The sequence below is a fragment of the Onychostruthus taczanowskii genome, unplaced genomic scaffold (assembly GCF_017590055.1).
Source record: "Onychostruthus taczanowskii isolate IOZ18803 unplaced genomic scaffold, ASM1759005v1 scaffold35, whole genome shotgun sequence".
NCBI classification, from domain to species: Eukaryota; Metazoa; Chordata; class Aves; order Passeriformes; family Passeridae; genus Onychostruthus; species Onychostruthus taczanowskii.
Genome location: NW_024500905.1, coordinates 3,097,434 through 3,123,169, shown reverse-complemented (window position 1 = coordinate 3,123,169; position 25,736 = coordinate 3,097,434). Strand labels below are relative to the sequence as shown.

The 25,736-nt window shown below is 41.0% G+C and overlaps 3 protein-coding genes across 7 annotated transcripts in view; 2 read left to right on the top strand and 1 right to left on the bottom strand.

Moving 5' to 3' along the window:
* The window catches only part of FRS2 (fibroblast growth factor receptor substrate 2), a 51,648-nt gene extending 43,171 nt beyond the window's left edge, over window positions 1-8,477 (top strand). For all 5 annotated transcript variants that reach the window (XM_041411300.1, XM_041411301.1, XM_041411305.1 and 2 more), the window contains one exon: window positions 778-8,477. In XM_041411300.1, coding sequence (XP_041267234.1) covers window positions 778-1,728 — 951 coding nt within the window. In that variant the 3' untranslated portion in view covers window positions 1,729-8,477. The remainder of the gene's footprint in view (window positions 1-777) is intronic.
* Window positions 8,478-9,969: 1,492 nt separating this feature from the next.
* CCT2 (chaperonin containing TCP1 subunit 2) lies at window positions 9,970-20,509 on the top strand. Its single transcript, XM_041411272.1, has 16 exons — window positions 9,970-10,087; window positions 10,824-10,898; window positions 11,362-11,427; window positions 11,526-11,637; window positions 12,476-12,552; window positions 13,256-13,368; window positions 13,906-14,108; window positions 14,302-14,402; window positions 14,483-14,610; window positions 15,023-15,126; window positions 16,638-16,757; window positions 17,314-17,442; window positions 17,527-17,630; window positions 18,609-18,708; window positions 19,396-19,537; window positions 20,179-20,509. Exons 1-16 carry the CDS (start codon window positions 10,085-10,087, stop codon window positions 20,207-20,209), a joined length of 1,608 nt encoding a protein of 535 aa, XP_041267206.1. The 5' UTR covers window positions 9,970-10,084; the 3' UTR covers window positions 20,210-20,509.
* A 1,180-nt stretch (window positions 20,510-21,689) lies between these two features.
* On the bottom strand, window positions 21,690-23,885 carry LRRC10 (leucine rich repeat containing 10). Its single transcript, XM_041411274.1, has one exon. It carries the CDS (start codon window positions 23,824-23,826, stop codon window positions 22,990-22,992), a length of 837 nt encoding a protein of 278 aa, XP_041267208.1. The 5' UTR covers window positions 23,827-23,885; the 3' UTR covers window positions 21,690-22,989.
* Between the last annotated feature and the right edge of the window lie 1,851 nt (window positions 23,886-25,736).

Sequence of the window (25,736 nt, the reverse complement as noted above, 5' to 3'; positions counted from 1 at the left end):
GATCCACTGTGGAAATTGGAGGGATATAACCTAGGATGGTATCTCTGCCTTTCTTAGTGACATACAGTGCCAACTCCTGCTTCTGTTTAATTCTGAGTGCCACACTTCATACGGAATTGTATATTTTTCTACAAGTTTCTGTTCTTAGGAGGCTGTTGGCTCTTGAAGAAAGAATGGATAGTTCTTCCTGTAGACTGAATCTCTCTTTTTGTTCCTGGAGTAGTACATGGCAAGAGACCAAATGTTTTCTTAGGTCTATCTGTAGTTTTCTTTTTGGTTGGGTGTTTTTTTCCCTTGTAGGGACAGTGGTTTCCTTGCAGTGGAAGTTACAAACATAAACTTAGCCAAAGTAATTGTTGGTCACTGGTAAGGGACAACAAAGTAGAGCTCTGTGTGATCTCAGTAGTGATCTGCCCAGGTAAAGTTACGAGCTAAGTTGGAGCAGCCCAAGGTGGCCTTGATTAGAGCCAAATTCTAGAACTACAGCATAACTGAGATAAAACATCAAATAAAAATAATTATCAGTGTAAGATATAAATTCTCTTTTTTCATTAGAGGAACATTAATAACTAATAACAAAATTTCAGGGAAAAAACCTAAAATTGACTACAGTTCAACAAAATGCAAGAGAGGTGACTTTTGCTCTTAAACACCTACCAGCACAAGTTTTGCTTTTCAGATATTTTGGTTAGAAAAGTGGGGAGTTAAGAAACTAATAAATTTGGTGGGGAGAAGTCACAATAGTGTTTGAATTTCTTTTTTTTCTTTCTGTTGTAGGTGCACACTTACGTAAACACTACTGGAGTACAAGAGGAAAGAAAGAATCGATCAAGTGTGCATGTGCCACTGGAATCAAAGCTTTCAAACACTGAAACAATTAAAGTGAAAGAAGATCAGATGTGTACTGATGACAGAGATGCTCAGGTTCTCCTGGAGCCTGAAGGAGTGAAGTTTGTTTTAGGACCAACACCTGTTCAAAGGCAGTTAATGGAAAGAGAGAAACTGGAACAACTTGGGAGAGATCAAGTTAGTGGCAGCAGCACAAACAACACTGAATGGGACACTGGGTACGACAGTGATGAACGTAGAGAGACACCATCTGGTAATAAATTGGTGTATGAAAATATAAATAGGTTATCAATTCCTAGTGCCTCAGGGGTCAGGAGAGGTCGCTTGACATCAACCAGTACCTCAGACACCCAGAACATTAACAACTCTGCTCAGAGGAGAACTGCGCTGCTGAACTACGAGAACTTGCCATCCTTGCCTCCTGTTTGGGAAGCCCGGAAGCTGAGCAGAGATGAAGATGACAGTTTAGGACCAAAGACCCCGTCTCTGAATGGCTACCACAATAACCTAGATCTAATGCATAACTATGTCAATACAGAGAATGTAACAGTACCAGCAAGTGCTCATAAAGTAGAATTTACACGACGTCGGGACTGTACCCCAACAGTCTTTAACTTTGACATTAGGCGTCCCAGTTTAGAACACAGGCAGCTCAACTATATACAGGTTGACTTGGAAGGTGGTAGTGACTCTGACAACCCTCAGACTCCAAAAACCCCCACCACTCCACTTCCGCAAACTCCAACCAGGCGCACAGAGCTGTATGCTGTGATAGACATTGAAAGAACTGCTGCTATGTCAAGCTTGCAAAAAGCACTGCCCCGAGATGATGGTACTTCTAGGAAAACTAGACATAACAGTACTGACCTGCCTATGTGAGCCTGGGGAGCATTGAATCATTTGCACCTTTTGTGAAGTTTATAAAATTGAAGATGCGAGTACTTTGCATTTCTTAACACTAACGCCTTTTATAGACTAACACAACTTTTTCTGCATACTTCATGTACTTGTCTTACTAAAGGGAATTAATGTAAAGCAAGTATTCATTTTAGGTAACACTATTTCATTCTACAGTAGAAGTAATTACTGCATAGCAGCATCACCACCTTTCACAGTGCCTCTTTAATTGATTAGAGTCTGAGTGACATGCCAGTTTTGAATTTATAAATATTCTGGTCTGGTGCCTATACTCATTAATGGCATTTATAACACTTTTTAAAGCCTCTTGATATGTGCATTATTAGCAGGTAGACTTAATCTTTCAATATACATATCTGACGTTCATTCCTCATTGAAGTGGTTCCTCCAGAATGAATTGTGTGTAATATGTTAATTCACTCAGTTTGACATACACAGGATGTATTGGTTCATCTCAAGGAATATAAACACCACACCTTTTTTGTCTGTGGGCAAGAAGGCCTAATTCCTGACAGTTTTCTTAACTTGTGTAATATTTGAGAGGTCTCATTGATGGCTATTGATCAGAGCTATAAACACATCTAAAACCAACCTTAAGCTCCTTCCATTGGAATAGAATTCCAAGTGACATATCAAATTCCCTCTGAAATCTGACAAAATTTTTATCTCATTAGAGTTTTGGGGTTTTTTGTGAAGGAATTCACAGGTGGGCTGTATGAATTAAGGCTCTCTTGTCATTTCTTAGTTCAGTGTGCCTTCTTTTCTTTGCATTTGTGTGTTTCCTTTTTATTTGTTCCGTCATGTCTTGTTTTAAAAGTCAAAATTTTGTACATAGCTTTAATTGTTCAGGATCATCTATGTATTTGTCTTACTCTCTACATTTGACAAAGCAAGGCTCTTGAAGGTCAAATGGTTGTCTTTGTCCAGTGTTCTACTTTTTTATGCCTGACAGAAATATCCCAGCTCTCCAGCAGCATGCATTATTGCACAACTGGAAAGGTTTATTATGCAGTTATTGTCTTCCTCTAAAGCATCAAACACAGGTTACATGGGAGGCAGGGTACTGGACTTGATAGATCTTTTTAGGAAATTGTACGTTCTAGCAATGTGCATCCATAGGTGATAGTGTACTTAATTTAAAAAGATACGTAGTAAATTATCTGAAGGTAGTATTATCTATGAGCATACTTGTTTTCCTTTTGCAGTTGGTGAATTTGGTTACAATGATGGCTGCTCAGTGTTACAGGTACATCCAGGTAGAATGTTGTTCCTTGAATATGCCAGAGGCACCCTTAGACTTTTTTTTTTTTCTGTTTTGTTTATTAATACTCTGAATAATCTTAGAATTCTGGCAGTATTGCAGGTGCACCTTGGTACTAGCAGCAGAAGAGATTGCTCTTGAGCCTGTGATTGCAAAGGAACTGACACTTGTGTGAACTGGTGAGATGTTAAAATAACCCTTGAACTGTGAGGAAAAACGTGTAAGAAAAGCCATTTGGAGATCGTAAAAGCATTAAGGGTCTCCATGCAATATTTGAATTGAAGTTTTATAAAAACCAAACTACAGTTATTTTCTGTCTTTTAAATTGGTGTGTATTTCTGTTCCTACAACTTTTTTCTTTAGTCTTTCATTTAGTAGTGAAGCAGTAGTAGCAGCACCTGAAATATATGTCTCTTGCCATACCAATAGGTGGCATCAAGCCACCTTTTCACTCTGGCTTTCATTATCAGTACCATGCAGTTCTTTACAGACTGTATGGTACTGAAATACCAGATGGACAAAGAACATAATTTGCTGAAGTAAGAGATGGGAGTCATTGAGACCATTGTGAGGAACTTAAAAGAGATTTTTTATAAAAAGCCTTATTAATTATTTCATGGTCAGTTTCTGCATACTCTTGTGATAGACTTGCTGACTTGTGAGGAGACCTTGGTACTCAAGAAAGTAAAGACTACCTAGAGCTAGGTATTTTAAAGGTTGTAGCCAGGTGGGGTGTTGGTCTCTTCTCCCAGTCAGCCAGCAACAGGACAAGAGGACATGGGCTTAAGCTGTGCTGGGTAGATGTTAGCAAGAAATTCTTCACAGAAAGGCTGATTAGGCATTGGAGTGTGCTGCCCAGGGAGGTGGTGGAGTCACTGTCCCTGGAGGTGTTCAAGGAAAGACTGGACATGGCAGTTGGTGCCATGGTCTTGTTGACAAGGAGGTGCTTGGTCAGAGGTTGGCTTCAGTGGTCTCAGAGGTCTTTTCCAAGCCTCCTGATTCTGTGATTCTGTAACTGCTCCCTCACATCTTTGCCATTGCCTCACCTTATGGACCTCCTGGTCTGTACTGAAGAGAAATTACCATGTATTGCAAAATACTTACTGGGTTAATAATATTGGTGTGATTCTTGTTCTTAGCGTATAGCTCACTTGAATTTGTGAGCTGCATATTTTGAGGCAAACCTGTCTGATCTAGCTAGCTGCTTAGCAATATATGGTCCTCATCTGTATAGTTTGGACTAATTAACTGGACCCTTAAAACACACCTGTGAGGCAGGGAAGTAATAATATTCTTAACTACTAAATAGGGAAGCAGAGGCTTTGGGTAGATCCTAAGTGACCTGCTGAAATTTCAGCAACCAGCCATATCCCTCCTTAGCTCCAGTGCACTGTCCTATGCATTTATTTTAAATAGTCTCGGATAAAAAGCATGGTCTGAGCAAATTTTTTACATTGTTGCAAGTTTCACAATGTTTTCTTAGCTCTGGTCCCCAGAATTGAGAACATACTGAAATTTCAACCTTCTGTAGCCTTAATTATATTAAGAAGTCTGATGACATATTTTCCAGGACTACTTTTTTAACCTGTTACGTTTCACAGGTGGGATAATGCTTTCTCGTTTTGTGTACGCTGCAAACATGCTGGGTAGTCCCTGTCACTCACACTACTCATCTTTAGCATTCCTTATTTTCTGCCCCTTGAAGTAGATGCAGTTGCAATGCACTTTACCCTTTGAGACTTGGTAAATATTTTTTCAATTCAGTCTCTTTTAAAGGCTGTGATGTTAGATTTAGTGTCTGTAATCTAGGATTCAGTTTTCAGCTGAAATCTCTTCATGCTATTTAGATCATATTTATTTTGGACCCACAGGTGTATAGACTGAGAAAGTAGAAATATGTAACCATTTTCTTTAGTAAATGTGGCATGTTAAGTTTACATAAACTAGGTCCTGTAAAAATGGTAGTATCTCCATCCAATTCTACTTTTCATCCATAATGTGCAGTTGGTTGCTGCCCTTCAAACACATTTGACAAGGGGAAACCTTTAACTGTAGATATTCCTTTAGTGCAATGATTTGGGAAAGACATACATTACTGTATCTTTTAAACAAGGAAATGGAGTTGTTCAAGAACACAAAAAAGTGACCAAAAGTACATAATATTGTGCTAGAAATACAGGGAATGAGAATTTATTCCATTGTTATATCAGGAAAATAATCTTTTCCTCAAAATCATGTCAGAAGGAGGACCAATTGTTTTAATTTTTGTGGTGTTTTTTGCTAAGTTCCTAAAACAATATTGAAAAAGAGCATTCTGAAAACCATGACACTCATTAGAACATCTTTTGTTTCCCCCAATAATTATGTTCTACATTTAACAGGGGTTGAATCTGATGATGTGCATTGAAGCACTATTCCTGTTAAAGTCTTCAGAGCTTTTATAGAAAATATAAGTGTTGAAGAAAGAAAGTTCATATAATAAATTGATGAAATGTTCTTCCCCCAACCACCCCCCCCACCCGATGTTTGGATATTTGTGTGTGTTTGCACCTCTGACTAGGGCTTGGGTGTAAAAAGGATCATGGAAATGTGTAAAGTGTACAAAGTCCAAACCAATGTCAAAACAGGGCTGCTTTTTATAGGTGACGGATCAGCAGCTGATTTTGCTGGTTTTGTAACACCATGTATTGGCTCAAAATCTGACTGTTTTTGTTTTATATTTCTCCGCTTCTCAATGAGAGAGATTCAAGAGAGAGCAGATTGTTCTTATTCACTGTCAGTGAAGTAAAAGTGGAAATTCTGATTCATGTCAGTTACTAGTTTGAGCATACAATGATGTATCTGATTTGGATGTCTATTTTTAAGCAGTATTCCTCGCTTCATGTAAGGTGAGATCAATGATGAAATTCCATTTCTGCACTGTACTAATTTATTTAATGGCTGCAAATAAGATGAAACTAATGGAGTAGGAGCTAGTAGTGGACTTAAATCTGAAATTCTCCTATTTCCCCTAAAGAAGTCTGGTCCTTCATTGTGATACATAGAGCTAGGTATTTTTGGAATTTAATGACATGATCTTTCCCATCTCTTCCTTGAGGTAGCAATTCAGGCATTTATATTTGACAGTATTTACTTAATATAAACCTAAGTTCATTTATTATATCTTTATTTTTAATTCATATACACTCCAAGAAAAAAAATCCAGAAGAAATTCCACCACAAAAAACTGCGTTAAGATGGAGTCAGGTTTGCTGATGTCCTTCGTACAGAAGATTATGAAAAAAGGAAGTCATGTTGAGGTTCTTTCACGATCTTTAGGAATTACTTCCTCTTTTGGACAAGATGAGTGAATAAGAAGAAAAAAAAAAGAGCAACTTAGCATCTGAAACTCTGACCATGTATACATTATTTCTTGTGCTGTGCTGTAAGGTATGTGAGTAAGTCTTATCAGATGTCTTATGAGGATATTTCCTAACACGGTGTTTACTCCAGATTAACGCAGTATTTTGTTTGGAAGTATGTAGGTGTACAGGTAGAAATAGAATATGAGAAATAAGGTTGATGAAACAAGTGTTGGACATTTCTATATTTTTATACATTATGAAGGGCATTTTTGAAATTTTTCTTGCAGTTTTAGTGATTATTTAGTGTGGTAATATACATATATTGTAACAATGTTTTCCACTATATCCATTACTTTGGTGTAATTCTATTTTATGTAGCAAATATGTATATATAGAAAGAAGATTATGTAAAAACTATGATTAAAAACTAGTCTCAAGCCCTTCAGAACAGGGACCGTCTTCCTCTGTGTCTACAAAGTACTAAATGCCTTGGGGTCCCAGCCAGAGCTCCTGTCTGAGACCTGTAGTGACTGAATTGCCAAGTGAGGAGTGTGGGGGAAGCAGCTGCCTGCTTTCCATGAGAAGCCTTAGTATGAAAGGTGCCGTGAAGCTCACCCTGCCATTCCCTGGTGCTGGGGCTGTGCCGTGTATGGCTGTTCCCAGCACCGCCTGCCAAGTGACCCAGACAGCCCAGAGTGTCCTTTGCTCTGCTCCTTCCCCCTGGCACTTGAAAGGAAGTCTGACAAGGACTTTGATGTCATCAAATTTTCCTTGTTAGCAAGGTGACCCTTCCAGAGCTTGTTCGGTCTGCATGCAGTGTCCTTTGAAGACGAAGAAATAATTCCTGTTGACTTCAAGGGCTACTGGATGTGTTCCTGCAAGATCAAGTACTGCGGGCGTAACAGCTCTGTTACACCTGAGGACATGCTTGGTCAAGTTCTTCAGGAATGGTCTAAAAAGATGTAAAAATATAAATATATTTAATTACATGTACTGAAAACCAAATCCTATTTGTTGTGGTCAGAGTTCAGATAATTATGGGAATTTTGATTTCTTAGTCATAGTTGCATATATATTGCTTTAACTGTTGTGTATGAAAGAGGAAGTGATTCTAAAATGTGTGAAAGATCAGGATTACACCTGTTTTTTAATGATAATGTTATTTAGGAATGGATGTCAGTGAATTTAACTCCATAATAATGCAGGTTTTTTTGCATTGGAATATGTGTGTATATCATACACCCACATTTTATATATAATATATTATATATTTGGTACTAACTTTGTATTTTGAAATTTTGCCAAATCGCAAACACGGATGTTCTCACTTGTAAGACTTTGGTACTCAATAACTGAATGTATAAGAAATGCTCTGGTATGAGAGGAAAGAGTGTTGTATGGTGTCCCACAGTCCAGATGGCTCAACCAGCAGGCACGTTGCCTTTTTCACATCTCGCTTCACTGCAGCATCACCTTTGGTCTCCTGGAAAGCAGTCTGCACGCCAGCCACACCGCAGGCCAGCTGCGCACCGCGCCAGCGCTGACTGCTAGTACAGATACAGCAGTCACCAGTGTGCCACAAATGCATTCATTAAATGCAGAAATAGACATTTCTACAAAGGCCAAAACCTTGTGTTGTATGTTCCTTTCTTGTCATTACATTGTATCATATTGTAAGATTATTGTATGTCCTAATTTGCATTATAAAATGTTTTTTCCTACTTAAAGGCATAAATATAGCAACTTTGTATAAAGGTAGCTTTCTAGATTTTTATTTCTTTTATATAAAAAAGTCTAAACAGTGGGAGTACCATTGCCAAATTGTTTATAAAACTTCAAGTAATTTTCCCTGTTCAATGAATTTGTTTTTACAAACATTCCGTATTTCTTATACTATGCAGAAAGAGTGTATTTTTATGCCATTCCACATTAATCTTAAAAAATAATTTCACTTCTTTTAAGCTGTTGTTATAGAGAAAGCTTACCAAATGTGCATTTTTTAAAAAAATGTGTTATGTACATTTTTCCCCTTACCAGTGCCAACTTCATTTGGAAAAAAAAAAAAAAAATTGTAGCATGGCAATAAACTATTGATTTTACATTAAGAGTTGTCTGTGGGTTGCTTCAGTAGTTTGCAGTGTTAGTGTCACTGTATTGTGTTTTGTTTGTATAATCTGTTTTGCTTTTCTTTAAATCATTGCTTCCTGTACCTCTCTCTGCCCTCCTCCCTATTCCACTCACTACTCAGTAGTAAAAAAGCTCCCAAAATTGATCATGGTGATCTGAAGTCTGTAAATTCATCTCCAAGATCTTGTTTCATTTCTGCTGGTTTTCTGTCACACCTTTGCTTAGCAATGGTCAAAAGCCCCTTAAACCCCATTTACTAGTTTGCTGTAGTTTTTCTGTGACTATTGGATCTTTCAAAGGCCATCACTTGGATAAGTCTGAAGCACTTTAAAATATTTTTTTCTCCCAACTCACCACAGTAGCAGCAAACATGAATTAAAATGAATTATTACTTCAGTGTGCATATCTTTATGAAAGCTGTGATTCTGGGAGAAGCTGTTTACATTGTTTTAGTTGTATTATTTTCCCTAGCCAAAACTTAAATAGTTTTTGGTGTAACTGTGACGAAAACTAAAGATATTTAAATTAAATCAGTAGTCTAGTTTCAGAACTGGGTTGTGGAAGGAAGTGCACGTAACTCTGAAGAAAAGAGGACGACGGGCCTAACATACTCAAGAACTAATACTAACCAGGTATTGACAAAATTAGCAATACAGATGTGAGTTGGCAGAGTTTTAGTCATGTTCTTTTTTGCTGTCTCCATTGGGATGGATTTCTGTCTCTGGCCAGTTTGAATCTAGAACAACTTTCCATATATCCCAAGAGTTTAGTACCTAGCAGCAAGAAGAGGGATACCAGCTGGAATTAATTCTTGAAGATGAGTCATACAAAATAATACGGGTTGGTGGTTGGTTTTGTTTGTTTTTGTGTTTGTTTTTTATATGACCAGGTAACAGGCTTTTTGTGTAGAGGAAAAGCAGTGACAAAGCAAGGTTTAAGTTTAAGGTTTAAAGCTTCCAGGGGAATAGTCACCAATTTTTCTGCATTGAATTGCAGTGTATCGGTGGGACTGCGCTGGGCATCTGCTCAGGGCTCGTAACTGCAGTGTGGCCTCAGGGCAGCCACTGGGGATGGGCTGGCAAGCGCGCTGGAGACCACAAGCACTAACTAAAAATGCTTTCGGCCTGTCTGAAAATTGACCTCCAGGAATACCAGAGAACCGCAGAATCATAGCATAGCTTTGAGTTGGAAGGGACCTTAACAATCATTTAGCCCCAAACCCGTGCCCGTGGGCAGGGACACCTTCCACTCGACCAGGCTGCTCAGAGTCCCATCCAGCCTGGCCCTGGACACTGCCAGGGACAGGGCACGCACGCTTTCTCTGGGCAAACTGTTCCAGTGCCTCTCCGCCCCGCGTAAGGAATTTCTCCCTAGCCGGGCTCGCAGGCCCAGAGCGCACCCCGGCCCCCGAGGCGGCGCCGCGGCCGCTGAGGGCGCGGGGCCGGACTGCGGCTCCCAGCAGGCCGCGCGGGGCCGGAAGCGGCCGCCGCTGTGACGCCATTCCGGAGGAGCTCGTGGGGCTGCGGCGCGGCGCTGCTTTTCTGCTGAGGGAGGGCGGACGGCGGGTCCCGGCGGCACCGGCACCATGGTGAGCGGCGGGGCGGCGGCGGCGGCTTGGCCCAGGGCCGGGCCGGGCCGGGCAGGGAAGGGAGCGGCGAGGCCGGGCGGGGCTGCGCTCCACGCGGGCGGGCGGGCGCGCGAGGCCTGGAGGCCGCGCCCTGCGTTTCCCCTCACAGTGCTGCCGGGGGCTGCGGGCGGCGGGGAGGCCCCGAAGGTTCTGGAGCTGGGGCGGGGCGACTCCGAGAGTGCTGGTACCTGTGTTCGGGTGTTTGATCCTTCTTCATTTAAGGCCATGGGTGCTCTGCAAATGTTGGTCCTTAAAAGTGGGTGTTGCTATGATTAATTTGCATTGATATGAAACAAAAAAGAAGGCGAGTTCGGCTCGGATATTAAAATGCTAAAGGCTCAGTATGGCCAGTAAATAGACTTCTTTTGGTTCTGCTGGTGTGTGTGCCGTCGGGCTGTAGGGCAGGGCAGAGCAGCAGCCGTGAGGGGATGTGCTGCTCGGGGCCCTGTGGGCGCTGCAGTCTGCGAGCAGCTGCAGCCCGCCTTGTCATCCCTCACAGGGCTCTGAGATTGCAGCACAGATTTTTTTAAGAACCTTGACTATTTCTGAAATATACCTGTTACCACAGCAAAATGGGGTATGGAAGTAATCTTATTTAAAATGGCATTGTTTTAAGTGGTTAGGGTCAGGGATTTGCTTTTAGAACACATAGTTTTACTGAAGCTAGAATAATATTCTTACATTAACTGTGTTTTAGGCATCCATTTCCCTTGCTCCTGTGAACATTTTCAAGGCAGGTGCAGATGAAGAGAAGGCAGAAACAGCTCGGTTGGTAAGTTTAGTTCTCTAGGAAACTGGTACTACTTGAGGTAATTAAACCTTGTCTTTTCTACTACTAAAAATTCTTTCACTATATCGTGATATGGAGCTTCTGTCTCTAACTGGATTTTCTTCTTGCATGTCTGTGAGCAGAAGGGAGTTTTGTTTATACTAAAAATTAGAGAAAATCTTCATTGTCAAAACCAATGTACCTCTACTGAAGCTCAGAAGATTGGTGTTTATTGGGTGGCATTTCTTCTGGCTTTGAGGCAGACTTATGGTTTCTGGGAGATTTAAGTATATTTGAACTGGTTGTCAAAATTTAGCAGTTAGGAAACTCGCCTTAAGTTCAGTTAAGCCACCACTGAACAAGGTGGAAGGGTTGGTGAAAGTGTGGAAAGCTATGGGATAGTGTATAATTCTTGTACTAGAGTAGAAATAAATTGTTCCCTGAGGTATGCTTATTTTCATTTCAGTCATCCTTTGTTGGTGCCATTGCCATTGGTGACCTGGTCAAGAGCACCCTGGGGCCTAAAGGCATGGTAAGTCAGCGGCATGCTCTCAGGAGCCATGCCCATTAATTTAGCTTTAGTAGTCACAGTGCCTTTTCAAGCAGTACACTAAATCTCCCATCTTGTAGGACAAGATTCTTTTAAGTTCCGGGAGAGACAGCTCTGTCACAGTTACCAACGATGGTGCAACCATCCTGAAAGCTATTGGAGTTGACAACCCAGCTGCCAAGGTCTTGGTTGGTGAGTTCTTAAAGGCTTGATATTTCTTAATTTGTAACTCTATTGTGGTGTTTTTATTTGTTCTTAGAAAAGTGTTCTTGGAATACTGTGAAAAATTGAAGGGAGGAGGGGCAGAAGTCCTGAAGTAAGAAGGGCAGGGTACTGCAAGAGTTGTGGCATTCTGCAAAAGTAAAATTATGGTGTGTGCTGCTCTTCAAAACTGTTTTTTTATCTTCTTTTCTCTTAACCCTGCTTTGTCCCAGGAGTCAGAAGGGACAAAAGACAGCTCTATACTCCTCATTTTGCAGTAATAAAATTTGGAACAGAAATCTGTGCAGCAGCAGAAGTTCTGTCTGTTTCTCCCAGATTTAAATCTGTCACTCAGTGAGCATTGTACTTCTGTAGAGAGTTTACCATTGTGAGTGACTGTTCTACTGTGCCAGTGGTCCACTACTGGTGACAAGCAGGAGCCTGAGCTTTTGGGTATCAGGTATCCTAAAGATTTTGTCTTTGTGGTGCCCCATTTTATCAGCAGTTCATGCAGTAGACCTGGTTATTATAGTCTCTGAACCTGTATCTGTACCTTAGAGCTTCTATCCAGCTGTTCTTTTGATAACCATCATCAGGATGGGGAACAGAGGGGAGGATCCTGACCATCACCAGGCTGAAATGGTGTCTAGGTTGCAAATGAAGAGCAGGAGTTTGAGGAATGCCGAATTTAATTTGCATCTCTTGTTTTCCTGTTTGTTTTTTTTTTTTTTTTCAGAGTTCCCTCTTTACACGAAGAGTAAGGTCTGTTTTTCTTGTCAAAATTAATGCATGAGAAAAATAGCATTAATGCTGTGTTTTCCTTCTTCAGATATGTCAAAGGTTCAAGATGATGAAGTTGGCGATGGAACTACGTCTGTCACAGTGTTGGCAGCTGAACTACTGAGGGTGATGTATTCTGTTTTTTCAGTGTTTGTCAGTGACATGTTCTGTGGTGCCACCAGTAGGAGGTGTGTTATCCTGTGTTTGTGAAAGGGCTCCCAGAGCATAGAAAGGAATAGCTTGCTCTTTTGCTCTTGAAATTGGTAGGGGGAAAAAAAACAACCTTAGGTATTGCATCATCATTTTTTTGGGGTATTATTTTACATTATTGGTCCTTATATTATTTTTTATAAACTCTCAAGTATTCTAAGTCAACTCTTACAGGTCACTTCCTGGCTATTGCACTGAGCAGCATGTAGCACTGCTTAGTTGTGAGGCTCAGTCCTCTGAAATCCGTTACCATAGCAAAAAAAATCCTGCTAAATTCTGTTCTTTGTTCAAGATGTGAATTCATACTGTTCCTTTAAACTCTGTATGGAACTTATGTTTATGGAAAAATTGACGCTGCAATACTCTAAACCTGAAAGTACTATGAAAGAGAAATGAGTAATTCTTCCTTGCAGAGCTGTGTCAGAAAGTCTGACCATCTCAGATCCAGTGACTAGAATTAAGAGCATCTTAAGGAATGTCAGCTTACCAAGTTCCACAGAAAAATGAAGATAGCTTTTTTCAACTACACTTTAAGTTGCATCCATAAATGAACATGTCTTTTGTAGTTAGTGTAACTATACTTTTTTGGGGGAAATAATTATTGATTTCATTTAAATAGGAGGCAGAATTACTGATTGCGAGGAAGATTCATCCTCAAACCATCATTGCAGGCTGGAGAGCAGCCACAAAGGCTTCAAGAGAGGCACTTTTGAAAGCAGCTGTGGATCATGGGTTAGTAGTGTCCATTTGCTGTAACTCTTTGTAAAAAACTACTCAAGATCAAAACGTCAATGCAAATTGCAGTTCATTGGTACATTCTTCATTCTTATTATAGCAGTGTGAAGGCTGAGTTCCTGAATTTTAACAGTTGAGAAAAAATACTGGGTATTTTTTCAAATGAGTTAAAGAAGCTTTAAAATTCCTTATGTGCAGAAATTAAATGCAAGCTGTAATTTGCTCCCTGGCACAAAGATCTGAGTGTTATTTCAGATTTTGTACTCATATTTAAAATATAACTATTTCCCATGCCCAGCACTTTGAGAGCACAAACTTTCTAAAGCTGAATGCAAAAATTCTCCTAACAAAACTTGTATTTCAAATAGAAGGTTGTGTTCTGGGACAGAGGAGGGATTCTGTGCCGCGTTCCTCAAAAGAAAATATGGCACATATAGATACAGGCTAGAAGAAGTGGGCAGAGACTCCTGGTCGTATCTAGTGGTAGTTAAGGCTTTCAGACTTTCCACTTTGACTGAACTGTCTTTATTTTAGTAATGATGAAGTGAAGTTCCGTGAAGACTTGATGAACATTGCGGGAACAACTCTTTCATCAAAATTACTTACTCACCATAAGGATCACTTTGTCAAGCTAGCTGTGGAAGCTGTTCTTAGGTTGAAAGGTTCTGGTAATTTGGAGGCTATCCATGTCATTAAGAAACTTGGTGGAAGTTTGGCTGATTCCTACTTAGATGAAGGTAAGTCTTTGAGTGTTGACTGTGTATGCACTTGAGAAATAAAGCTGCTAAAGGTTACACATCTATGTAAATTTGTTATAGGAAGCACTGTTACATTATTATTAAATTGAATACTAAAGATGGGGGATTTTGTAATAACTAGTAATTGCTCTACTTTTAATTCAAAGTTTACAAGACTTTTCTGTTACTACAGGCTTTTTGCTTGACAAGAAGATTGGTGTAAATCAGCCAAAAAGAATTGAAAATGCAAAGATTCTTATTGCAAATACTGGTATGGATACTGACAAGATTAAGGTATGTGACAGAACTGCTGTTGAGAAACTGTGTTTTTGTAAATGGAATTTTGAGACTGAGCTCTTTTGTCTTTGATTCAGATTTTTGGCTCTCGTGTTAGAGTGGACTCCACAGCAAAAGTGGCAGAAATAGAACAGGCAGAAAAAGAAAAAATGAAGGAGAAAGTGGATCGTATTCTTAAACATGGGATAAATTGCTTTATTAACAGGTGCGTATTTCTTGGAAAAAGGGAAAGTTGCGTTACTTTCCATGTTGTTCTAGTTCACTCTGCTAGAACAGGCAGTTAAGTGTCCAGCAGGCACGTAGGATCAAAGGACTTAGACCTTAAAGCATGTGGCTGCCTGTGCTTAGTGTGGCAGTGTTTCTTCAGAGAAAGGATATTTCAAAAAACATCATAGTTTGATTTTTTTTTCCTTAGCTTTGCATGTTTTCCTGTTAGTATGTTTTCTTCTGTGTTGTGTAACATTCCATGTGTAGCAGATGCCTCATCCATTGACTGCTTCAGTAGCTTTCAGAAATCTGTCTTGTGTCCATGCAACTGAGAATCTGGTGTCTTTTGTTACTGTGTTATTTTTAAAGGTTTGTCTTGTATGTGATGGTGAGATGTGTTTTAATTTTAGACAGCTGATCTACAACTACCCTGAACATCTCTTTGGAGCTGCTGGTGTCATGGCTATTGAACATGCAGACTTTGCTGGTGTAGAGCGTCTGGCTCTTGTCACAGGTGTGTAGAGTGCTTTGTTGTATGAAACTTGGAGGGGCACGTTATTTGTTTCATCATTGGTAAACATTAAACTTACTTAAACATACTGCTTCAACATCTGTGAATAAAGGATCGTAATGCAAAACATGGGATATAATTTAGCAATTTATTGCCAGTTAGTAATTTTCTTCCATATTTTAAAAATATTTTCAGTTCTTGCTTGATAAGATTTTGATATGTTTGTTTTCTAAGGAAAAGATGAAACTTAGCCACAGAAAGAAAAAGTCTACAAGTTAATACTAACAGTTCTTGGTTCTGTGATAACGATTTGTTTAAATGGCTGTTGTTTGACTGTAATGATAGAGAAGACTAAAGAGTCATCCTTTGTTAAAAATGTGGGCCTGAGTTGTTGACTTGAGGTGGATCTCAACCTGAACAACCTGGATATTTTAAGTAGTGGTCAGTATAAATGTGATTCTAGTAACTAATGAAAATGAAACCTCTGGAATGCTGCAGATAATTCTCATTGCTGAAGTCATAGATAGTTAACTGGGACATCATAGTTGATTTTGAAAGTGATCATGAGGATGAATTTGCTTTGCAGGCGAAAGAAAAAGACACTGACTTGCTTATCTTAGCAAAACTGAAGTAGCAATTGCTTGTAACTATCAGTAGGCACATTGACACAGGCAAATACATGATTGAGAGGAACATCATGGCTGAGATTCTGGAACAAATTGAAAGCAGACTTTCTATGCAGAGCAGATGGCCCTTATCAGATCACACTGGCTTGAGTAGTATAGCTGAAAAAAGGACAAGTTGTTAATGTACACAAACTCTGCTACAACTCTTGGTTTTTCTTGTGGTGCTGCAAGCTACTGTGGGATAATTGGGCACACATTGGGAATGCATACATGTAAGGAGTTTCCTAATAGGAAGAGGAAAGAACTGGAACAAGAACTAGAACGATGTCATGTTCAAAGACATTTTGGTCTTTGTAGCGCTTGTTTTGTTTATGATATGGCAGTTTACAGATTGTGCTGCTACAGCATGGAATGAGACTTGGGGTGCAGGAGAATAGAATGATGGCCGCTGGTTCTCAGCCGTCATCAGGCAGGCAAAATGAATACTGTCACAAGCTCAAGTTTTAAAGCATAAGAGACTTCATTTAGTATTTTATAAGTACTTAATCAGTAAATACTGTGACAACTTGAAACATACTGACATTTTAATGCTAGCAAACATGCATGTTTATTCTGTTGTCAGAATAAACAACTCACAAGCATTTTAGTCCTTGTGATGTGAAACAAAACATTGGTGTTTTAAGCATTTCTCAGTATTGGTTAAAGGTTTCTGTACCACATGCTGAAATGAGAAAGTCTTGGCTTATCAGTATGGTTAATTTAAATTTATTTTGGGGCAATTATGAAGACCATTTTTTCACACCCACCGCCCACTGCCCTTGGTTAGACCTTGCCTGAAAGGATGTTTTCATTGTAAGCTCTGATTTCTTTATGATCTTACACTTGTAGGTGGTGAAATTGCTTCAACCTTTGATCATCCTGAGCTAGTAAAACTAGGAAGCTGCAAGCTTATTGAAGAAGTCATGATTGGAGAAGATAAACTCATTCATTTCTCTGGAGTAGCAATGGGTAAGTGTTTTATCACTAGCAGTGTATTGTAACATTTGTGTTAACCCTCTGCTAATGCTGTTCAGTTTCCAGCGAGGCATAGGAATTCTGTAATGATTTATATAACTGTTTCTATAAAGGCCTTGCTTTTCAGTAAAAGTCCTGTACAATTCCATGGTTGAAACTGTGGATGTTTCGTTATATAAATAAACATATAATAATTTTTAAGGATGGGAACCAAGGTTTCTGCTTTGGGAAATTCAGTTGACAAGAAAAGTATCAATATGTCATACTTAAGAGCTTGTTCTGGTAAATCCAGTGCTCTAAGTTTTCAAGGAGTTTTGAGGTGATACTAATTTTCTGTTGAGTTAAATAAGGTGTTGTGGAACCAAAGCAGTAGCACTGTGCTCATAATTTTGTTCTGTCTTTGAAATGTCATCATGCTTTCTTTTGCTCCCAAAATTAAGTAATAGAGAACTTGACCGCAGCGATAGCAAAAGCATTGTAAATGCTTTGTGACAGCCCATTTCTGTGTCCTGGTTTCTCCTTTTAATCCTTTTACATTTGTGCTGTCTAGGTGAAGCTTGCACCATAGTTTTGCGTGGAGCCACACAGCAGATTCTAGATGAAGCAGAAAGGTCTCTGCATGATGCTCTGTGTGTCCTGGCGCAGACTGTGAAGGACACAAGAACTGTGTATGGTGGAGGTGAATATCAGATTATTTGTACACGTCGCACATTCCTATTACTGAAAGTTAGATATGTAACATCTGTGTGTCTTCAATGAATAGGTTGTTCAGAGATGCTGATGGCTAATGCTGTTGCAGAACTTGCTGTCAGAACACCTGGCAAAGAGTCTGTTGCAATGGAGTCCTTTGCTAAGGCTTTACGAATGGTAGGTTTATTTAATCATACTGGTGGACTAAGAGACAAAGTTCCATGAAGTTTACTAGCTTGTGACATCAGATATTTGCTTCACTTTAAAAATTCTGGCTGTCCAAAGTAAAAAAAAATGAAGTTTAGCAACACAGCTTGGATAAACAAAGGGGGCAAATTGTTTTTTTGTCTTATGAAAAAAGTACTGCTGTTTTAATAATTCTGCCTGTTACAGAATTGTAAATGGTCATATCCTGACCCTCCTCTGTTTCTTGCTCACCTTACCTGCTAGTTAAAAATGCTGCAGAAATAAAAATCTCAGCTTGTGCAGTTGACAGCTGATTTAGAAAAGAGCAGCCCTTCTCTTCCATTGATGCTCTAGTGCTGTTTGGGTGTATTCATACTCTAGTACTAGCTACAAGTTTCTGGTCTTGCATTGGAGATTGCATCTTAATAGGAAATGAGAGTGTTGCAAGAAACATTAATAGAATTGTGATAACAGGCTGTCAGTTTGAGAAAAAAATTGACTTTCTGCAATTTGAATTAGGGAAAACCTTTCTCCCAACAAAATTAAATTCAAGAGCATAGTAATACTTGGCATTACCTCTTCAGTCAGCACATGCAGGTTTGCACTGCTGTCATGGAAACAGTGAACAGAATGGTCAGGTAGTTAATGCTTACCAGCAGACTTGTGCTTTTAAATGAAAACATTTCTCCAGCTGTAGTCTGAAATGATAAAATTACAAGATTCTTTTTTTACTTCTGTCCATTTAAAATGAGCGTACAAATCTGCTAGCATGCTTCTGTGCTCGTAGGTACTTTCTTACAATAGAGTCTTGAAATTCTTAGAAAGGTAGTTTGGGTTTTTTACTTGTCACAGGAACAGATCATCTGGCATGTTTCTGAAGCATCTTCTTTAAAATATCAAAGTATGTTTCATGTTTGCTAACGATCAGTCCCTATGTTAATTAAAAACAACCTGTGTTTATCCCCTTAGATCCCAACAATAATAGCTGATAATGCTGGCTATGACAGTGCTGATTTGGTTGCTCAGCTCAGAGCTGCTCATAGTGAAGGGAAGACTACTTATGGACTAGGTAAGGGGATCAGTTTTAATTCTGTGTTTGAACTGCTGTTTGGCCAGGTCCTCTAGGCTCATTAAGGTTGTTCATGTATGTCTGTCACGTATATTCAGCAGGGAGAACTGAGTATGTTGATTTGTTTGCTTTGTGTAGAACTTGGTGTACAGCACTACATTCCTTTTCTGTTTTACCAGGCTTTTGACAATGGAGTGAAAATCTTTGTTTCTTAAATGGATGGTTTTCACCTCTAAAACCACTTCCCTTACACTGAGTCTAGTTATAGGAAGCTTAAAAAGAAAAACATTGTTTTAAAATCAGCAACCAGCTAAAACAGAACCAGAAGAACCAAACATCCTTCCCTTGGACCCTTTCCCCCCACCCCCCAAAAAAAACCCAACCGAGCAACAACCACAGAGTTGTGGAGAAGAGCCCTGAAGTTAATGTACCTAAGGACATAGTGCTAATGTCCTGTTGGGATCTTGTCTCCCCATCACAGTGTGTAAAGTTTTTATCATCAAGTGTTTCTATGTAATTGCAACATTAGGCTTAAATCATGAGTCTTGAGGTAGAAGACTTGATTTATTTTCCTATCAGTATAGTTCTTTTGAGCAGGTGAGTTGCTACGCTCTCAGCTTCTTGTGATTTCCTTAAAAAACTGCTGAGTTAAAAAAACAAAACCTCTTGATGTATTTCTTCTTCCAGATATGAAGGAGGGCATCATTGGGGACATGTCACTTTTGGGAGTAACAGAAAGTTTCCAGGTCAAGAGACAAGTTTTGCTGAGTGCAGCTGAAGCAGCAGAAATGATTCTTCGTGTAGATGACATCATTAAAGCAGCCCCAAGGTATGATCAGAGTATCTGCATGGTCAGTCACGGTGGTGTAGAGTAAATCTCCTTCTGTGGAAGAATTAGGGTGCAGAAAAGTCTTGGCCTACAAATGCTTTACTTGAAGGGGAACCTGACATGTGCCATGCTGATGTTCATATCAGATAATTTTACTGCATTCGCAGTATCATCAGGCCTTTAGAGCCATCAGCAAACTTAAATTACTGTGCCTGAGTACTGCCTAGTTAATCCTAGGTCACCAAGAAACATCTGCAGAAGTGGCTGACCAAAATGTAAGGGATCTTGCTTTCTTTTTTCTTTTGGCAAGAATTGTAGTGAAATGTCCAGCTGCTTCTGAGATAGAATCTGCAGCTAAAACATAAACATATTTCTTAAAAGGTTTGAGAAGAATTGCCACTCATAGGCAGACCTGTGGGCCTGCTACCAGGTAGTTTTCACTGCTTTTTGAATCAGAAGATTTTTTTTAGTGTGTCATGGGGTGGTGTGTTAGCTTTGAGGTGGTACTGTTTTTTGTGCTGTGAGATAAAGCTGTCACTGAACACAAAATGCTAACTGAAGATTAAAAATAAGGGTGGGTGAGGAGGGGCTGGTGGACATCAGCATGCTGGGAATTTTCTGATTTTTCTTTTTCTCCCCAGAAAACGTGTACCAGACCATCGCCCCTGTTAAATTTTCTTCAGCAGCTGAGGATGTGTGGACCAGATCTCACCTAGTAATTTTTTTTAATGGTCTAGTTTTTGTGAGGTTATGGAACAGAAGCTTGAGACAAACAGATCTCCATCCATGGCACTGTCTTCAGTTGGTTTTTACTTACTGGAGCTTTTACGTGTTGTGTGGAAGAATTCACTTTCAGGGGTGTATAAACAAGGAGTTTTATACAACCCTATTCATTCTGTTCCTTCCAGGTTCCACTTAAAATACACAGAAATAAAAAAAATAAAAATAAATAACTCAGATTCCCCAAAGTTGTGTTTCTTTCTGTAGAACCAGGAAGGGCAGATCCACGAGGACAGCTGTGGTGCACATCCTCAGGCTCATCCTCACTCTGGGGAGTGACTAAGCCCTTGTGGCTCGCTGGATCGTGTTGACCTGCTGTGTTCGTATGAGATGTGTATTCCAGTCCTGGCTGCATAGGTTTTGAGTTGGGGTGCTAGAAATCGGCTCTGAAGTTAGGTGATATCTTTTTCTAGTGATACTGGCATATTACTCTTTCTTTTTTTTTTTTTTTTTTTTGATGATGGAAGAGAGAGTGGGTGAGGAACCTCAGTCAATGCCCAGAACTACAACTAAGTGATCTTACAGCCTTTTACACCACAAATTTTACATTTTGCTCAGGGGAGTTGAGAGGAACGTGCAGGTTGGGAGAGAGAACAACATTCTGGACCAAACAGTCTGAGTGTTGATCTGTAAAGTATTGGGCTGACTTTACAAACACTTATAATTGTGGACACTTAGAAGAAAATATGCCAGGCTCCATAACATTCACTTCCTGCCCTCTCTGCCCCACCCCTTTCACATCTGTTGAATTCTGTCTTTATATTCACTTTCCTGTTGTATTAGTTGCTGCGAAGGCAACATGTTTCTTGACTGGATGGGTATCTTTGTGCCTAGGTTGGAAGGAAGCCTGTGATGCCTGCAGCAGCCTGCATGCAGATCTGTGAGGACTAAGCACAGACAAGCAGGGGCCCTGTCTGTGTGAGCCCAGAATGGTGCCTGCCAGGCCTTGTGACCTTTTTTGCCCTTGCAAGTGTACAAACACCAGGGCAAGGCTGCCAAAGCAGAATGATTAAGTTGAAGTAAGCAAGTATGTGTGCAAAGGTTTTTCCCCCTTAGATTTCTTAAAATGAAGGGAATCTGCTTACAGAATCCTCCCCTTAACTCTTGACAGAGACTCTTCAGCTCTCCAGAAGTGACAGTGCTGTACGGAGAGGGCTGAGTGAAACACAGACCATTGATAAGCCAGTGAAAGCATGCTCTTCTCCATCCGCTCAGATGAATACAGTACCAGCTCAGTTCTGGGGATATAAAATACTGACCTTTGAGATTAAAATAGCACCCCTAACTCACATACTGCTTTCATTTCTGTAGGAAGAAATTGTTGGAACAAGACTAGATAAAGAATTTGCTGTTAATTCCAAAGAAGCATTTCTTAACTTGGCAAGATGCTAGTATACTTTTATTTAATTTCACTAGGAGCACACTACATGAGTGCCAGCCAGATGCAAGTTTGGACTTCATTTTACAAGACAACAAGTGCCAGCAGAGTCTATATATTTCCAGATAATTTTTCAAGCATGTAGATGACATTAAACAGTCACGAACTGGCATGGAATCAAACCTTTTCTGGGAAGTCAACTGCTGCTTCTGGAGGCTGTGCTGGTGAGACAGTTCTACTTGAAGAGTGTGCCACCAAGGGCTTTCCACCCTCGTTAAACAACCTGCCACCTAATTCAACCATGCTATGGAGTCTAAAATGTCACTGAGCCAGATTTGTGTTACTCAATTAAAGCAAAGCTTAGGAAGAAAGTGCATTTTTAAGGGGATCTGAATTGGTCCAAGTTGCAAGCTTGAGAAATACCCAGTTGAAATAATCTGAGAAGTTTGCCTCATCAGGTTATTTGCAAGTTTATATTGACAGCTCACAGCCCTGGATTTTATTCATGCAAGTTTACCTCTGCAGCTCTTGTGGCTTTTCCTTTTTAGTCGGGCTTTGATTTTCTTCTTTGCTTCTGCATGAAAACTTGTCCTGTACAGCTGCCCTCAGATGCAGTGTTGTCAGTAACAAAACCCAGCAGCAAAGCCCGCAGCTTTCCTCACCATCATCTGGATGCTGCTTAGCAGTGACGAAACAATTGTCACAAATTTTGCTGGAAGAAAGAGGAGAGCCCCCTGTACCTATGTGCTGTTTCGTTGATAGTGTAGCCAGGACTCTGCTACAACTTCCCACTCAGCAGACAGGGAAACCTTCAAGGTATTGCTGCATTTCAGATAAAGTAATTTGAGACCAGTGCTGTGGGTTGCTTTAGAGCTGTGGGTCTCAGCAGTGATCACCTTGAGCAGTGGCTTCCAGCTGAGCTGGGACACCTCAGCAAGGTGGAAGGGAGAAGAGTGAGCCCACAGGTGAGGAGCAGCAAGTCCCTGTGTGCTCCATGCAATCCACCCATGGCAAACATCTAAACTGAGTCTTTGTTGAGAACTGTTGTGGTCCCAGCATGGGAGGAGTGGGAGAGGGAAGAAGTCTGTTCTAGGGAGAGTGCTGGGTGCTGCACAAAGACAGACAGGTGTCTGTACAAGAGTTTTGCTGTCACATTGTCTCCAAGCTGGTGCACATACTCCTAATGATTGTCAGGTGGCGTGGTGCTCCCTGGACACCAGCAAGCAAGGGAGAGGTAGAGGTTGGGCAGCAGTGGGAGAGCGCTGCCACCTTGGCCAAAAGGGACAGCTGAGTGTCAGCAGGGCTCGGCTTCTGGCTCAGTCTTGGCGGCAGGAGGTAGCAATGGTTTCTCATCAAGCGTGATTTCTATCACTGCCCCAGATCGCTTGCGGGGCTCGGGGCTCTCCTCTGACCATCTGCCCACCCTGCGCACCCCTTTGGCCACCTTGGGTGCATTCCTGCAGGGGTTGTGGTCGTAGATCACCAGCTTCAGGCCGGGAAGGTGGGCAAGGCTGGGGAAGAAGCGGATGGAATTGCGATCCACGTCGATCACCTCCAGGAAGGGCATGTCCAGGAGCACGGCAGGGAACTCGGACAGCAGGTTTCCTGACAGCCAGATGGTGCGCAGCTCCTGCAGGCACTGCAGCTGGGGAGGGAGGCTGCGCAGGGCGTTGGAGCCGGCGTGCAGCGTCTTGAGCAGGCTGAGCTCGCACACCACCTCAGGCAGGTACTGCAGGCAGTTGGACTCGATCCAGAGGGTCTTCAGGTTCTGCAGGAGCCGGAGCTCGAGGGGCAGGCTGCAGAGCTTGTTGTTGCCCAGGTAGAGGATGCACAGCTGCTTCAGTGTGCACACAACTAGGGGCAGTGCTTTGAAGTTGTTGAAGTCCAGTGCCAAGATTTGCAGGTTTTGCAGCTGTTCCAGCTCGGGGGGCAGATGGTTCAGGTTGTTGTCACTCAGGTACAGCTTAACCAGTTCCCTGAAAGAGCAAATGTGCACAGGCAGCCGCCTCATCTGCCTGCCACTCAGATCGACCATTTTATCCACTGGCATCTCTTCTAGATCTTCTAGGAGGTACTTCTGGCACTTGTTAGAGGGCACAAAAGCAAGTATGGCTTTCAGACTGTTGCCCATCTCAGGATTTTGTTTTGGGATGGCTGGGACTGCGAGGGACAGGAGGCTGCCTTGGTCTCCTGCTGCACACTGGCCTGTTGGTAACTGGTTCTTCCCAATATAAGGCTCTGTTTACATGGCACCAGCCATTAATCTCAAGGGCCCTGAAATGCTTCTGATAACTGAATGAGTGTTTGGTGACGGGGATTACGGACAGGACGACTCAGGGCCCAGGTCTCCCTCTCTCACCCACACTCCTACTTGCTCACCCTCCCCCTGAAAACATTCCTTCTTTCCTCCTCTTGCACGCTGTAAATGTTCTCTGATTTTGCCCCATACAAAATTAGGGTCATGCCAATGCCCCAGCCCCTCACTTCTTGCTGCAGCTGTGCTGTCTGTGTAGCCAATGCAGGCAGCAAGGATCGGCTTGGGAAATTAAACACCACAGCAGACCAAAGTTTTAAGCTCAGATATTTAACTTCCATGAAACTTTCAGCAGAAATGTCAGATATAAGCAAATTGTTGTTTAAAATACCTGTCAAGACTTGACTGACTTTCAAAATGAGTGGCACTTTCAGGGATGTATTTTGAAAGGTGCCAAATACTTGGATTTCAGAGTGCAACTTGCCACCCAGTACTTATCTTAAAGCTTTAACATGAATACTTGGCAAACTGCTATCTTGAGCGGTTCGACTGTTTATGTTCCTAATTTAATGGTATTTGTTATAGCCTCTGGCACTCTTGATTGTGTAGGACCTTTTTCATTACATTTTTCTTTTTGTCTGTAGGGCCTTTTTAATTTCATTGTTTTACTCCTTGTCTGAATCCCAAGGTAATATGCTATCACAAATTGCCAAGGTTGTTCTCCCTCTGCTTTCCAACTGTGCTGCTGCAGTTCCTGTGTCTGTACCAAAACCTGTCAAGAAACTCCCATGGATCCATCAAGATTCTCACTTGTTATGAGTGAAATAAGTCTGATTTTGAAAAGTTACAGCTATTTAGATGTGACAGTGTAAACTGTTCTAGTCGCATCATGATCCATTTTGCTAGTCAGTTCTAATTTATAGGAGCATTCCTATGTATACAGGAACATCTGCATAGTTTGACATGTTGAGCTTCTGCTGTTCCAGGCTTTCCTGGAATATGGGGACTCATATTTGTCCCTGCCCATGTCAGGGAGGTTGGAACTACATGATCTTTAAGATTCCTTCCAACCCAACCCTTTCTGTGGTTGTCCTGCCTCTGTGTTGGTCATAGCTCTACCATGAACTTTGGATGTGAAAGCTGGCAGAGTATTTTAAGGTAAAATAGCCCTTTTTTTTATAAAAAACTGGCTTTTGCTTTGATGTCTAAGCTCATTGCTGTTATTTTCCACACTTACTGTAATTTAGGGAGAACACTTTCTTTGAACAATCTGTTTTGGGGTATTAGGTGCTATACTACCAAAATCCATGACTGCTGAGAGCCACGCACCCTTGAAAGACGAAAGGCAGAGCAAACAATATTGAGGAAAAGGCACCACTTAAGGTGGCCTCTGGATTTCTTGGTCAAATCTAGTTATATAGACTCTCTACTACCACTTGCTTTCAAATGTAAAGCAGCCCTTAGCTATCAACTGAGTACGGGCTACAGGCTGTTTATGAGTCTTTTCCCCACAAGAGGAGTGGCTGTGCCATAGAGCAGTGATGCTATAAAGTGTACGGAGGAGAACAATAGAGAGGACACCTGGGAAACAGTATTGCAGCAGGATGGAGAGCAGTGAGTGCTGAGACCTGAGTGCCACAAAATAAGTTTTGGATGGAGAAGCTGGGCAGAGTATCAAGCCTGGAGAACAAAGACAATGTCACAGTAACCTGTAGTGATGCTGTGGAATAGAGGGCCTGAAAGTTCCCTCTCTGATGGTGGAACGTGCTGTGCATGGCATCCCAAAA

Excerpts from the sequence above, each read along its gene's own strand:
- CCT2 (XM_041411272.1), top strand. Across the intron at positions 12,553-13,255 it reads TGGCAGCTGAACTACTGAGG|GAGGCAGAATTACTGATTGC; the intron begins GTGATGTATTCT and ends TCATTTAAATAG. Across the intron at positions 19,538-20,178 it reads ATCATTAAAGCAGCCCCAAG|AAAACGTGTACCAGACCATC; the intron begins GTATGATCAGAG and ends TTTTCTCCCCAG.
- LRRC10 (XM_041411274.1), bottom strand. The coding sequence starts at position 23,826 with ATGGGCAACAGTCTGAAAGCCATACTTGCTTTTGTGCCCTCTAACAAG.